The 15,867-nt window shown below is 41.7% G+C and overlaps 1 protein-coding gene across 1 annotated transcript in view; it reads left to right on the forward strand.

The window, feature by feature from the left end:
* Window positions 1-792: 792 nt before the first annotated feature.
* LOC143438573 (epidermal retinol dehydrogenase 2) overlaps window positions 793-15,867 on the forward strand; it is a 20,123-nt gene continuing 5,048 nt past the window's right edge. The window contains exons 1-4 of the mRNA XM_076924254.1: window positions 793-930; window positions 4,261-4,607; window positions 8,194-8,325; window positions 11,415-11,514. Of these exons, the coding sequence (XP_076780369.1) occupies window positions 4,275-4,607; window positions 8,194-8,325; window positions 11,415-11,514 (565 nt within the window). The 5' untranslated portion in view covers window positions 793-930; window positions 4,261-4,274. The remainder of the gene's footprint in view (window positions 931-4,260; window positions 4,608-8,193; window positions 8,326-11,414; window positions 11,515-15,867) is intronic.

A 15,867-nucleotide genomic window follows, 5' to 3' on the forward strand; every position in this document is an offset into this window, starting at 1 on the left:
CAATTCATGGCTTTCCCTGCCCCTACTTTTCCAGGCTTTTTTCTTCTTGCCCAAGCCTGTCCCACATAAAACTTGGCTGAGGTTACACACTTCTGGGCCTTACCCCTGCTCTGTTGCTTCCCACTCTGGAAATGCACATCCAGACCTGAGCTGGTTATTGCTCCCGGTATTTCCTGTTCAGTGTGGTACCACCCACGAAACCCTGCCCATCATAAGCATTTTGGTTTCGAGACACATGAGATTACTCGCTAGTTTTACAAACTTAGATTGTTTTCTTGGCTGTTTTATTATAGCAGTGTCTTGTTGGGGGTTTTTGTACACAAGCGATATTGAAGAAACCGGTTATAGTGCACCATTGACACTTACTCTATTTTGATTTCTCAACTTTATGTTGTTAAAATAAACTCTCCCTTGGCTACCTGCCTGAGCCACAGGCACCCAAGCTGCCATCCACCCACCTCCTGACAGATCCCAAGATCACACTCATGTCCCTTTCAGACACCTGAGACTTTGGATTTCATGTGACAGAATCAGTGTTGTAGAATTTCGTATCTGTGCCATGAGCTGCAGATATCTGGGGCACAACCTGGTCCCTAAACCCTGTGAAATCTTGGTTGGGCTTGCAAGCACACCTGGCGTTACGAAATCTCTTGCCACTGACTCTGTCAATTCTCTTTTAACAATCCTGCATCCAGCCTTGGCATGGGAAAATTTAAAGGAATGGGCAATACTGGGGCACATGTCCAGTCTCCACTATCCTTTCCACCTTTCTCAGGAAAGGGTGCCTGCATGAGGCTCCACCCCCTTGGCTTGGGCCCCAGCCTACTCATGGATAAACATCTGAACCTTGCTGCTTAACCAGGGACCTGGGTGCCTGAAGCCTAAGACTCCTGCTTCTCCGTGGTGACCAGAGAGGGAACTGTTTGAGAGGTAAGTCACAGAGATCCCACATTCTGGGGCTGCTCCTAGAGAGGTGGCACCGCTGGTGCCCAGATCCAGTCATAAGAGTTTAACCCAGGGGAGCCTCAGCAGCAGTCAGGGACCAGCAGGAGAGCCAGCAGTGCACAGGAACAATGTTCTGGGCAAACCCAGATGTCTGTCCCTCCAAGGGTAAGGTGCTGGTCGCTTGAGAGCAGAATGGATTCCTACCTACTGGCCCTGGTTCCTGTATTCTGCCCAGGGCTGCACATTCACAACGCCCTCCCTGCATCCTCTAACTCACTCCTTTGAGCAGAAGCTGTGGTTGGCAATGTCTCTGCCACCATCATCTGCCCACCATCTGCTCTCTGCAACCCTGGTCTTGGAAGCAAGTGTCACAGGATTACTATGTGCCTAGTTAGCTCTGCGGTTTTTGTTGTTGTTGTTGTTGGTGGTGGTGGTTTGGTTTTGGTTTTGGTTTTGGTTTTGGTTTTGGTTTTGGTTTTTCGAGACACGGTTTCTCTGTGTAGCCCTGGCTTCCTGGAACTCATTCTGTAGACCAGGCTGGCCTCAAACTCAGAAATCCACCTGCCTCTGCCTCGCAAGTGCTGAGACTAAAGGCCCAGCTAGTTCTGCTTTTGAGCTGGGAATGATACCAAGTTTTCAGCCTGATGAAATGGCATACACTTGTATTTTCCTAAGAATGAGTGAGTCATTAAGATAAGATGAAGGCATAGATTCACTTTCTGTTTGCTGCTGTACTTATTAAATCACCTTCCGAGGGTATAGCCAGAGAACATTGATCCATTTGTTCCCACGAATGCCCAGGGCATCATTAGAGAGTTATTGTGCTGTCTATGGGCCACAGACCTATCGAGGAATTCATGCTCTGAATATGCTACCTTCTGGAGACTGGGGAGGAGATGGAGAGAAGCAGTTGTGACTAAAATCCAGCAAGCTCTTCTACATTTCTCCCCAACCTGTGTTCCCTAAAAATGGCTGTGCACAAGCTGATGCCTACTCACTCCTGCAGCCCCTGGTGCAGTAGCATCTGCATGAACATTAGCCTCTTAGAGAATACTGAGACCTAGCAACAAAATAATTTTTTGTTAATCAAATTTGCCAAGTATGACACTGACAGATGTAGCATCCTAAACCCATCTCTACAATTTCTCTCCTCACTGAATGCATGATTACACAGAAGAAATCCAAAACTTGACATGGAGCTACTACATGGTACCAAGCTCCTAAGTACCTAAGACACTTCTGCCAAGAGAGGGAAAAGCTGGGACTTGTTCCAGTTTGCATCATCCTGACATTTCTCCACATGGCTGGAGACTACTGAGCAGAGGGCTCTGTCCTTCTGGTAAAATACCGTATAATTTTGTGCCAAAAGGGAACAGCGTGGCCTGGCTGGGTCACCTGCCGTGTGTGTTCTAATGGGAAGCTAATGGAGTGAGATGCTACTGTGTAGGAAGTGGCCAGAGTATCCCTTTGCTTTGTGCATAATCCAGCATACACCCTGACAGGGCTACAGGGACACATCCTATGACCGCATACAGAAATGGGAGTCATTCTCCAAGGTATCATTACAGATTGCCTCAGAAACCTGATCATCCAAAAGTTGCTCAGGAAATAAATCAGAGCAAAGTTAGCAGAGGATCTGAGTTGTTGCATTCAAAGTATAGTAAAGCCCAATGTTAAACCACAGATCTGAGTGTGAACCTTAGGGACTGCCCCCTGGAAGCCCCAGATGAACAGAAGAAGCCTGCCTTCAGAGCCACAAAGCTACTGCTCAGTCTCTGCCTCCTGCTGCTCACTACTGGCAAGGTTGCCTCCCAACACCCCTCGCCTCTTGCTTCTTTGCAGGCCCCAATCTGGATCACCCATGGCACTATTATAACAATACTGCTTATGATGAATCAACTATCTGCTGACAATCTGTTTCTTCATCTACAACAGTTTAAGTTGAGATCCAAGCCCCATCCCCAGAGCACAGAGAAGCAACTGAAGCTGATAATTGCTAAGCATGACAGAGAGCCGACCTAGACGTATGCTAGCACAGTGACCTTAAGCAAGCAGGTCATGTATACATACTCTCCATCTGTCAGTCTTATGTGTAGAATAAGCCAGAAACTAGTTTAGGCCCTAGCAACTTTCATGTGCTAAACCCTTCTAAAGATGGACCAAACTACCCATTATCATTAAAAGCATTTAGTTGATCCTCGGTCAGCCAGCAAACTAAAGAGCTGCTACCATCTGTCCTTTGAACTCTGGAAACCTATACCTGCATGTGAGCCTCTCAATGGAACACCCTGCTCAGGAATGCTCTTTACCCCCGTCACAAAAACCTGGTGCCTTGTTGGTGATCTGCACTATGAATCCAAACCAAAACTGGTAACAACTGTGAGGCACTTTCTGTGAGCCAGAGCTATGATAAATCAGAGAATTCTCCTCTCGGGTACAGAACGGCCCTAAGGCACAAGCCTGGTAAACAGGAGATCAAGGTCCAGAAGGACATTGGAGACCGCACCAAGTTTCACAGAGGCAGAGAAGGCAACCAAGACTGCCTCACCAAATCTCATAAGTGAAGGGGAGCTGACTGAACAAGGGCCCTCAGCCTAGTAAAAGGAGTTAGGGTGTTGATGTAAAATCAACTGGAGGAGGAAAAGTAGGGTGTTGATGGAAAACCAGTTAGTTCTCTTTATGCAGATAGGATTTTGCAATTTCCCCTTTTGTCTCAAATCTCTTTGCCATAGTGTTGAGGATCAGTAAGAAGCCAGGGCTTGATACATGCTAGCAAGCACTCTTACACTGAACTAAATCCCTGGCCTTCAAATCTTAGATAGCATCACTAAATGGAAGAATTGTAGTGCAAATGAGAAAAAAGAAACCTAAAAGGAGACAAAAACATAACACCATTAAGAGTTATATTATAACCCTGTCTCAAAAAACCAAAAAAAAAAAAAAAAGAGAGAGAGAGAGAGAGAGAAAGATATTATAAACATCATGATGTGACAGCATGGTTGAGCTTCCCATCATGAGTCATAGTAAGGCAAAAGTTAACTAGAGATAAATACAGGCACAGCCCTTGGCATACTCTTGGGTAAGGTGGCTCCAGCTGCCAACTAACAAACAGTGTTGTGTGTGCCACATAGCTGGCATGCAGATCTGAGTGGAACTTGAGGCCCTTGTGTAGACGTAGTATCAGATACCATACATGGCTGTGGTTCCTGCCCGCTCCTGAGTTTAGTGTCAGTATCCAGCAAGAGCAGCTCTATCACATCCTTAGTATTTTCCTTCAGAAAAGGAGAACTGAGCAAACTCTCCCTTGCTTTAAAGGTGTTGGCCAGAACATGTCTTACAACGTGGAATCAGCGAAAAACTTGCTTGTCTTCTTAGGAAAATCACTGCTGACGCTTTTGGAGGCCCTACTTTTTCATGTCATCTCAAAGCCACGGAAAAATGTTGCTGGTGAGATAGTGCTCATAACAGGTGCTGGGAGTGGACTCGGAAGACTCTTAGCATTGCAGTTTGCCCGACTGGGATCAGTGCTCGTTCTCTGGGATGTGAATAAAGAAACAAACGAGGAGACTTGTCAGATAGCTCGGGAAGCAGGAGCCACCAGAGTGCATGCCTACACCTGTGACTGCAGCCAGAGGGAAGAAGTGTACAGAGTGGCTGACCAGGTACAGCAAGGGAGTCTCGTTGGTTTTGTGGGTAGTGAGAATCCTATGCAATTACTTTGGCATGCACCCATTTTAGTCATTGGTATCTGTCTTAAGGCTTTCCACTTGTCTTCAGTATCCCTCTACTTTACAGATAACCTGGGGGAAATGGGAATTTGGAATTTTTCATTCTTTTTGTATTCAAAATGTTTTGCAAAATACCCTGTATGTAGCATATCATAACACCATAAGGTAAATTATTATTCTCGTTTGAAAATAGAACAGTGAGTCTGTGTGGGCATCTAGTTTCCTTTAGCAATAGAGCTGACAGTTAGCAAAGGAATGGCCAGGACTTGAGTTTCTGGATTCCTGGGTAGTACCCTGTGATCTGGATCTCACCTCCACCTCATGCTGTACCAGTCCAGTGGAAGAAGGAGCAAGAGGTCGAAACATCCTTCTTTGAGGGATGAGACACAGATGTCAAATGCTTTGCCCAAGACCACACAATATATGTGTGCACCCTGTTTAGTTGGAGTTAGATCATGGGCTATATCCTCTCTGCCACCATGTCTTCCATTTGAATATGTGTTTTTCTCAGGCGATCATGGGAAAATGAGAATACTCAACCTGAGAACATTTATTTGATTTTGGTGGTAGTAGAGCCCGAACCCACTGCCTTGATGTTTCCTAAGCACTTGCACCATCACTGAATTAATTCACACCCAGATCCTCTAAATCATTATTAGTTCTCAACTTGTGGGTCACAACTCCATTGAAGTTAAACAACCCTTTCATAGAGGTAGAATATCAGTTATACTGCATAGCAAATGTTTACATTATAATTCATTACAGTAGCATAATTACAGTTAGGAAGTGGCAACGAAATCATTATATGGTTCAGAGTCACCACAACCTGAGGAACTGTATTAAAGGGTCACAGTATTAGGAAGGTTGAGAATCACTGCTTTAAATACTTCTTTGGCAATAACATAGATGAATCTTTAGAGTTTCAGGAAGCTGAAACTCCAGTATATTGGCAGACAGGCTGTTAGCTCATCAAGTCTTGCCCCTCAAAAGGACTTCTGTTTCCTTATATCCACACTGGGATGCATGCACCACACGCTATACTCTCTTGGGCCAATTAGAGGATTGCCCAATTTAGTGAAAAGGGAGGAACCAAGCCTGCTTGTTCCAACAGCCTTTCTACTGCCCATCTTTTTTGTTTTTGTTTTTTTTTTACCATTAATTCTGATTACAGACTGCCTGATACAGTCTGAAGGTCCAAACCTGATAAGCCTACCCAGGCTTAGTCTGGGATTGCATCCCAAGTGGGGCAACTGGCCAGCAGCACCTGTTTACCTATGAGGCATACTGGTTAACATATTGACTTTCACTAACTACAAACAACTTCTCTAATCAGGCTCAGCAATCATGAGTCCATACTCAGACACTGAAGACCTTTACCATAATGGCAAATTAATAGTGTTCTATAAATAATTACTTCCCTATCTCTTGAATTAGGACCCATGTCTGTCCCAGATAGTTGACTTCTGACATGGTTTGCCCTTCCATATTTCTAACTTGTTCATTTTTTATCACTTTATAGTCTTGAAGCATATTGACAATGTGCTCTTTTGCATTTAGGGGAAACAATTTTACTTATAAATTCACCATTCCACTTCTTGTTTTAGAAAGAAACTATCCGAATTTTTAAGGCATGTCCCCCAGGAGAATGACCATGAAGAAAATTTTTGAAGTGGTACTTAGAGTTTTCTCTCATCTAGTCTTGAGTGGCATTGAGAGCTTGTATCTCAGCATGATAGCTTAGCCATGAGTTTAGAAAGTCCAGTGCTGCTTTGTGGTTCATCTAGGTGACAAGTTATTTTGAACAATAGGATATGAACAAACTGGGACTATGGGGTTTTCAATTATCCTGATGTAATATTCAAAAATTCTAGTTAGGTGTTTAATGACAATCAGTTTGGATTATCATATCTATGCCTTGAACAGCCTCTTCTCAAATTAAAGGAAGGAAGGAAGGAAGGAAGGAAGGAAGGAAGGAAGGAAGGAAGGAAGGAAGGACATCCTCTTGAATTTAATTTGTAGCATCAACAATTTTCCTAAAATTGGTAACTAATTCTTGATGATTTCCAAAATCATGGACCACATAGTAATTAGCAAAAGCAGATCTTTCTTGTTGCCTGCTACCTCTAATAGGTAGGGAATGGGAAACCTGAGCTGTTGGGGAATTCACATTGGCCATCCTAGAGCTTTAGAATAAGATAGTAGCATGCTTGAAATCCCAGGGCCTTCCAGCGGGTTCTTGTTTCTATCCCAAATCTCTGAAGTTGTTGACATTTGCCCCTTTGCTGGGAAATCTGGTTTTTATTCCTATTGCTACTCTCCTTGCTGAATTTGATGTTGAATTTCATGAACTACCAGCCTCTTTCCAAAGCATTTAGATTTCCAAAGTATTTAGATTTTTTCCAGTGTTTTATGTGAAACCTGGCACAGTCATGTCACCTGATCGGAACCCGGGCCTTCTACAATAGCAGTTTCCATCCTCCATGGTGATATGTCCTCACCAATACCATTCTGTGCTACTGTGATGAACTTTACACCATCCATTCTTTCAGGTGCACCAACATATATACACACACAAACACATAAATGTGTGCACACACATACACGACCACCCACATGAACATACATCCACATACATGCACATACTCATACATACATGCACAAATGCAAATGAGTACACACATACATATACACAGACATGCACACACAGGCACACACACTAACAGCTAGAGATACAAGAGGAACTGTTGTGAGCCTCATTTATGAACACATGATAACTACTATGGGTGGTCCTTTCTAAATGGTGTGAGTCTGTTACTGATTATGTATAAGCTAATGGCACTGATGGAATTCAGAACACAAAAAAGAACAGAGGGACAGTACCAGCCTTGTCATCATCCTGGAAAGGCTGGTGCCCACTAGGAGCCAAGATGAGTAACTGAAGGCTTGTTAGAGGCAAAAGAACCACTGTGTCACCCGGAGCCCTTAGTTCTAAAGTAACAGTGCCTTTTCAAGCTGGCATTTCAACAACAAACATGACTCACGGATCTTGTTCCTAAAATTTTGAAGTGGAGAGAAGAAAACCAGTCTGTTGAGGAAAATAAGACAGGCAATTTCTAATCTGCCTTGTGTTTAAAGTCTATATTATATTTCTTCCCATATCTCTGCATATGCCAGGATGGGGTCTATATGCTGTTTGGTTATGATAAAGCTGTTCTTATATCCATCACTTGACTGAAATATATGTTGCCAATGCAAAATCTAAAACAAGGTTACGAAGCATAGGCTATGGTAAGATGGGTTTGAGTGAAGAAGGAACATGGCCTTCCAACACTAACCCCTGTACTGGAGAGAGAGGAGAAGGAAGTGTAGAGTGTTGAGCTTAGCAATCTAGTGCAGTGAGGACTCTGCAAAGAGCACACAAGTCCAACCTGAAGTAAGGATCAAGAATCTATAACTATTGGGAAAGAGATCATATACAGAATTACTACTTTGATGATGACACTCTTCTTATCCAATCCAGGTTAAGAAAGAAGTTGGTGATGTCTCTATCCTCATCAACAATGCTGGCATTGTAACAGGCAGAAAGTTCCTCGACTGCCCAGATGACCTCATGGAAAAGTCTTTTGATGTCAATTTCAAAGCACATTTATGGGTGATTCTTTTTATCTAATTCTCATTCTAAATGCGAACTTACTCTGGCATTCTAAAGTATTGTTCTCTTGCTCTTTAGCAATATTATCAATCTCTAAATAAAATACACACTTCTTAATCACGGGGGTAAAATTAGGCATCAACACGGGTCCTTACACAGACTTTATAAGTGTTGAACCACTGAGCTACATCCCAGTTTAACATCTTAATTTTGGGTTTGTCCACTCGGTTGTTCTCTTTTTATCCATTAACTTATTTGTTCATTTTACTTCCTGATGGCAGCTTCCCTCTTCCCCCTCCATCACAGGGCTTCTCCTCCCACCACTCCCTTCACCTCTGATGATCCAACTTGGCCTTGAAGCTCCCAGAAGTTCTGCCAGTGACGGGGCTGTCTTTCAAAAACAGAACTGTCCTTGTCATTGGGCTATAATTCATTGACCACCAGCAAATGCCTGAGGCTGGCCCATATGTCTTGCATACATAATCAGCTTCCACATCTGCCAATTTCACGTCTACAGACCTAACCACTCATACTGTGTCTGTGCCAAATATGTTCAGACTTTCCTTGTTATCAGCCTTAACTAATACACTCTAACAACTATTTATCTACCGTTACCCTCTCTTAGGTATTATATGTAGAAGTAATTTAAAGTATAACAAGGATGTGTGTGGTAATATATAAGTGCTTCACTGTTTTATATGGGGATTTGAGAATCCATGAAGTTTGCCATGGGTAGGAGGCCTAGGCATTATCCTTTCTTAACAACAAGAAAAAGAAAGAAAGAAAGAAAGAAAGAAAGAAAGAAAGAAAAGAGAGAGAGAGAGAGAGAAAGAAAGAAAGAAAGAAAGAAAGAAAGAAAAGAGAGAGAGAAAGAAAGTAAGAAAGAAAGAAAGGAGAGAGAGAGAGAGAGAGAGAGAGAGAGAGAGAGAGAGAGAAAGAAAGAAAGAAAGAAAGAGAAAAGAAATGACAGTGTTCCTTGTAGCAATTTGGGGAAGTGTTTGCAAAGGATTGTCAAACTTAAAATGGGTTTGTTTGTTTGTTTGTTTGTTTGTTTGTTTAAGAATAGGTAGTGAGGTAGTGAGTAAATTTATTTTGGCATGACGATGGGTAATTTATAATTTGCCTGCACAAGGACACTTTTGGAAGAAAGGGGGACATTATTAATAAGCAGGCATTAATCAGGTATGTCCTGGACAAACTAAATCTAACTTGGTACCTACTTGGAGACAGCATGGAGGTCACCATCATATGCCACATGTTATGATCACTGAAGGACTCATTTCTGACTTTCACAAGGCTGCACCTAGGCCCAGGGGTTATAATTTTTTTGGCCTTGCCTGACCAGCCTTTTCCCACATCTACACTCCGCTCCTCTTTCTGTGACCCCTTCCTGCTTCTCTGTTTGCTATGCAGTTGGTTTCAGTGCTGTGCATAGCTCAGCCTCCCTAAACAAGGCTCTCTCTTCAGAGGACTTGCAGAAGATTTCAGGCCCCCCTCCATATTTCTCACACTTTCTAGCTCTCTGTCAGAAGCTTTAAAACACATTTGGGTTTTTGTTTCCTGTCCCCACTTTTCCTAGGGTATAATGGTGCTTGCTTGTGTTCTTGGTGTCCTGCATGATCTTCAGAAGAAAATTGGAAAGATTCAGAAGTTAGTAACTTCTCTGTTCTACTGAAACTACTTCTCTTGTCCAAAATGCACAAGATATATTTGTGTGCATGCATACATTTGTGCATACGTACATCTGTGTGCGTGTGAGTGTTTCATGAGTTTACTTTTATCATTATATGTAATATGTTAGTCCCCTTAGGTGTCTCCTCCTGTGGCACTCATGTCTGTCCTCTCTCTATTTTGCCCTACTCTCCTTTCCCTTTCTCTGCTAGTTATCCATTAAATATTATTGTTTCCTTGGCCCCTGGCATCCCCTCCTGTATTGTCTCCTCACTGTTTCTGGGTGGGTCATATCTTTGAAACCATGTGTGTGACCCAATGTAGGACATGTGACTTAATTGCCAGAGGTTCAAAGAACTACGTGACCCCTGGGCTTCAACTTTCGCAGCAGAGTCACAGAGTGGTCACTGGACCCTGAACACAGGCTCCTTCTTCAGATACTCTCTGTCTTCTTCATTTTAATTTTCTACCTCTCTCTGAAACATCACAAAGCAGTTGAGTGAAGAGGCAGGGCCTTTGTAAGAGGCTCCTTTTTGTTTCTTTTATTATAGCTGTTAGCTTTTGGTGGTGGTGGTGGTGGTGGTGGTGGTGGTGGTAATGGTGGTGGTGGTGGTGTGTGTGTGTGTGTGTGTGTGTGTGTGCGTGTGTGTGTGTGTGTGTAGAGAGAGAGAGAGACAGCAAACACTTATCCAATGACTTGTTTCTACAGCCTAGAACCCATTTTCTTAGCCACTTTGTCTGAATCCTGGGTAAATTTCTGCTTGTTGCCCAAGACATCCTCCTCAGAAGTTCATTGTTCTTCCTATACCACCTTTCTCCAGGTTCCCAGTCTGAAAAAAAGTAAAGACGTTCTGCATGACTTGCATGACTGAGACACAGCCTAAGACCCACTAAGACCCACTACCTCAGAAACATACTTCATCTCATAAATTGGCATTAAAAGACCATCATTCAAAAAAGCAGGGATTGCTTTAAAACACAGTTCTTTCATAATGGAAGCAGGGTGTCTTGTGAACTGTGTTCAAATCTGTTTTTAAGCCAAGGAAGGAAACACAATATGCATCTAAACAATGATGTCCATAAGTACTCATGTGGTTTTGGATTGTGGGTGTTGCAAGTAAGACTTTCCTGTACCACAAGGTGATCTTACTGATATACATATACATATACATGTACATGTACATATACACATACACATAAACTGTTTTAATATTATTGACAATTTATGGGAAGATAATGGTTTAACAATATAAAATATTCTTTAATGTGTGTTTACGTTCTTATGTCCAATATTTTTAGGTAATTTTATTAGCTTAAAAAAAGTTTTAAGCTCAGTAGTCATTTACATAACTGAGGAAAGTGTGTTATGTGCTACTGGGTATTAAAAGCTTTTTTTTGTTTTATTTTGGCCTTCTTAGATGTATAAAGCCTTCCTGCCTGCCATGATTGCTAACAACCACGGCCATTTGGTTTGCATTTCAAGTTCAGCTGGATTAATTGGAGTAAATGGGCTGTCAGGTAATAGAATTCTTGACAACTTGGATCTGCATAATAATGTCGCTCCAGGAATCTGCCTCACACAGCATGTGCAGGTCACTGACACTCACCCAACAAATGGATGGACAGGAGAGATTATTGTGAAGTTTTTCATGTTCTGGTGGTTTGGTTTGGTTTGGTTTGGTTTGGTTTGGTTTGGTTTGATTTGGTTTGGTTTGTTGAGGCAGGGTTAGACTTTTAAGACAAAGGTGGCCTGGAACTCAGTCTTCCTCTCTTGGTTACCTAAGTGTTGGGATTGTAAGCGTGCTTCTCTGAACTTAAAAAGATTGTTGATTACACACTTATACAGATTTTGAGTAAATAACTAAATGAGTCCTAGTTTCCTGTGTCTCAGTTATATGATTAAGGTTCTTGGAACTACCTGTTACCCAAATGGCACTATTTCATAAGGCCTGTTCCCTTTCTCATGGGCCTGAAAAGCATGCATGGTTATTCATAGCTACTGTTCATCCTCTTTCTCACACAATATCTTCATCTTTAGATGTAAGAATCCCACACCAACAGCTGATAAGCAAGTCAAAGCCTTCTATATTTCCCAGAGTGTGGTCTTTGCTTCTGTATCATAGCCACTTACTAAGACTCTGTTGAGAAGACAGATTGTACAAGTCCTGAGTTCTGTCTGCTTATCAGGATGTCAGAGATCAATGGCTTCATAAGAAGCACTTTATCAGGCGACTCAGAATAGCCTAGAAGCATTCCTAGATCCTGCTCTTCCCTCTTCTCCCTGAACCCTCTTGCCTGGTGTTGCATCCCTGAGGCCTACAATGACACATCTGACACTTGCAACCCTCCTTTTGTCGCTCATAGTGGCTGCTTCACAACAGAGTGAATATGCATGCCACTTTGGAAAGGGATGCAAAGGAAAGCATTAATCTACCTAGTTTCTATTGCTTCTAAAATCATTTTCATTCACAGAATTCAGGCATCTCCCCCCTCCTCTCCCTCTCCCTCTCCCTCTCTCGATTTATTTGTTTTATGTATGTGAGTACACTATTGCTCTCTTCAGATGCGCCAGAAGAGAACATCAGAAGAGAGCATCAGATCCTATTACAGATAGGAGCCACCATGGTTGCTAGGAATTGATCTCAGAACCTCTGGAAGAGCAGTTCATTCTCTTAACCACCAAACCATCTCTCCAATCACCCCCAGGCATTCTCTTAAAGCAAATGTGACTTAAAACAGAATGCACAGCATGGACAAAAATGCCACTTTTGCTCTACATTTTCAAGTGAAGTAAGGTGTAAGAAGTCCTTTGTTCTTCTCTCAAAATAAAAGACTGAGTTTAAATCAGTCACTGTAGTTTATACATCACAGAAACAACATCAGTTGCATTCTGCCATCTACAGAATCTGGCTCACATGATTGGGTATATCACATCCCACCATTGTGGCAAAATAAGTAAGGACTTATTTGGCTCACAGTTGAAGAATTTTCGGTCTTTGGCTCTGCTGCTTTGGAGTCTGTGACAAAATCTTTCCAACAGTTTCTAAGTCACACCATGAAGTTTCCACAGTCAGCCTCACTTCATGGGACCAGTACTGTAGCTCCCCACCACTACTGAGACAAAATACTTGAGATAAGCAACTTGAAAGGAGGATAGGTTTATTTTGGCTCACAGTTTTAAGGGTTTTTCTTCATGGTTCTGTGGCCTTGTTGCTTTTGGGTGAAAGTAAAGCAATATATCACATAGGAGCATGTGACAGAGGAAATCAGCCTACCCTATGGCAGTTGAGAAACAAAGATGGCTGTAGGAAGGATCCAGTCTCAGTCTCTCCTCCATGGCATACCTGGGGATACCCAGTTGCCTACTAACTTCCTTCCACTCGGCCCCTCCTTCTAATGCTTCTGCTACCTCCCAGTAATGCTGTAATGATTTGTTTATGCTTGGTCCAGGGAGTGGCACTGTTGGGAAGTGTGGCTATTTTGGAGTAGGTATGCTGATATTGAAGTAGGTGTGGGCATGGGCTTTAAGATCCTCACCCTAGCTACCTGGAAGCCAGTCTTTTAGCAGCCTTCAGATGAAGATGTAGAACTCTCAGCTCCCACCTTAATGATAATGGACTGAACCTCTGAATCTGTAAGACAACCCCAGTTAAATGTTGTCCTTATAAGAGTTGCCTTGGTCATGCTGTCTGTTGACAGCAGTAAAATCCTAAGTAAGACAAATGCCAAAGCTTTTAAAGAAACTCCTAGTAATTTTGCACATAAGTACAGGTAATGTCAGTATGACAATTTTAAACCGTTGAATTATTTAGTTTTCATTATACTGACAATCTGAGAGTTATAATTGGAAAAACATTTACTTCTGAGTACCACAAACCACACTGATCTTTCTTGCCTAAATCCTTACATAACTTGCTATTTTACATATTATTGTATGTATTTATACTTCATGAGGTTAATTTATTTGAAATAAGGCCTGACCATCCTATGTCCTGTGTAACAGTTGACACCAGCTAAACAAAGCACGGACTTAGAAGTAAAACTATATGGTCTAGAGGAGCACATAGCAGCCTTTCTCATATCATAGTCCACTTGTTTATTAGCATATTATTCCAGTGGCCCATGGCCCATGCTACTCACTACATACTCCTCCCCATACAAAGAACTTTTAAAATGATTTTCACATCCTTGGTTACTATTACAAATGACCTTAATGTCATGCCGTGTAAAGTTTTACAATATAAACAGATCTCATAAATATATGCATCTGGTTCTACATCACACTAAAGCAAGTCACATAACATTTTTTGTTTCCCAGAGCATATAAAAGTTATATTTTATATCATTCTGTAATCTGTTAAAGATGTCTTCTCATTATAGCATGAAAAACAATGTACATTCCATATTTTAAAATATAGTTGACTTAGTTAAGATTACTATTGCTGTGATGAAACACCATGACCAAAGTCACTTGGGAGGAAAGAGTTTGCTTGTCTTATGCTTCCTTATCACTATTTATCATAGAAGGAAGTCAGGGCAAGAACTCAAACAGGGAAGGAACCTAGAGGCAAGAGCTGGTGCAGAGGACATGGAAGGGTGCTGCTTACTGGAGTGTGTATCCTGCTGTCTTATAAAACCCAGGACCACCAGCCCAGGAATGGCACTACCTGCAATGGGATGGGCTCTCCCACATCAATGACTAATTAAGAAAATACTCTACAGACCAGACTGCAGCCACATTTTTATTTTCAATTTTTTATTGGATATTTTATTTATTTACATTTCAGATGTTATCCCTTTTTCTATTTCCCCCCATAAATCCCTTCTCCTTTTTACTTTTATACCATTTTAATTACATGCAAGTATTAAGGTCAGTTCTAGGTTAAGGAACTAACAATGCAATAGATGCAAATAATCAAAGAACAAGCAACACAATAAACACAAATAGTCAAAGAACAAGGAAGGCAATAAACAAAGTCCCATGATCACTCCCGTGATCACTGTTTCTAAGGGCTTATCAGAATGACCAAAATATTTGAGCCTACTTCCCTGGCTTAACCCAAAGTCACTTATCATGCCTGAAGCCTACTTCTTTGTTCTGGCCTAAGATTTATATTCTTGACTGAAATTACTTCTTTGTTCTAGCCTAATGTTATATTCCTGCCTGAAGCCCATTTCCTTGTCCTTGGCCAATGTCAGATTCCTGCCAAGCAGCCCATTTCCTTGTCCTTGGCCAATGTCAGATTCCTGCTAAGCAGCCCCAAAAGCTCTCCACATCTCCCCCTTTTTTATTTTATAAACAAGACTGAGCCTGTCTTAGGTCGTTCTGACAAGAATGCCTTCCTTACCCATCATGAAATATGCATTATCAAAAGCAATGCACTTATGTCAGGTTGATAAGGCTCTGTGCAGAATCTTTCCTGTCTTTGGCTTGGCAACCTGTTAAATTAATAACTCTATCTGGGGGTCCATTTTCAGTTTCAAGTGATGTACTTTGACTGTCAACATGATGATGTTGTTAAAGACAAGCTTTCACATGATTGGCAGGAATAAATGTATGCCAAGAACAAAAAGGGCTAGCATGATCAAACTATATATGCCGTTCTTGAAGCTTGACCAAAATGGAAATACATACCTCAAGCCATGGATAATTTTATCAGCATTATCTGCAACACCAAAGCTCAGCAGAGCAGCATTCTTTAAATTTATAATCTCACTTTGCAAAGTTAAAACATCCACAGAGGTGTTAGAATTATGGCAAATACCCTGCAAGTGTCTTTAAATTTTTTCCTAATTATAATGACTATCATTATAAATTTTAGAAGTAACACAACTCCATTGGTATTTAGAGGTATTTTCTCAATAACTCTG

The sequence above is a fragment of the Arvicanthis niloticus genome, chromosome 25 (assembly GCF_011762505.2).
Source record: "Arvicanthis niloticus isolate mArvNil1 chromosome 25, mArvNil1.pat.X, whole genome shotgun sequence".
In the NCBI taxonomy this organism is placed as follows: domain Eukaryota; kingdom Metazoa; phylum Chordata; class Mammalia; order Rodentia; family Muridae; genus Arvicanthis; species Arvicanthis niloticus.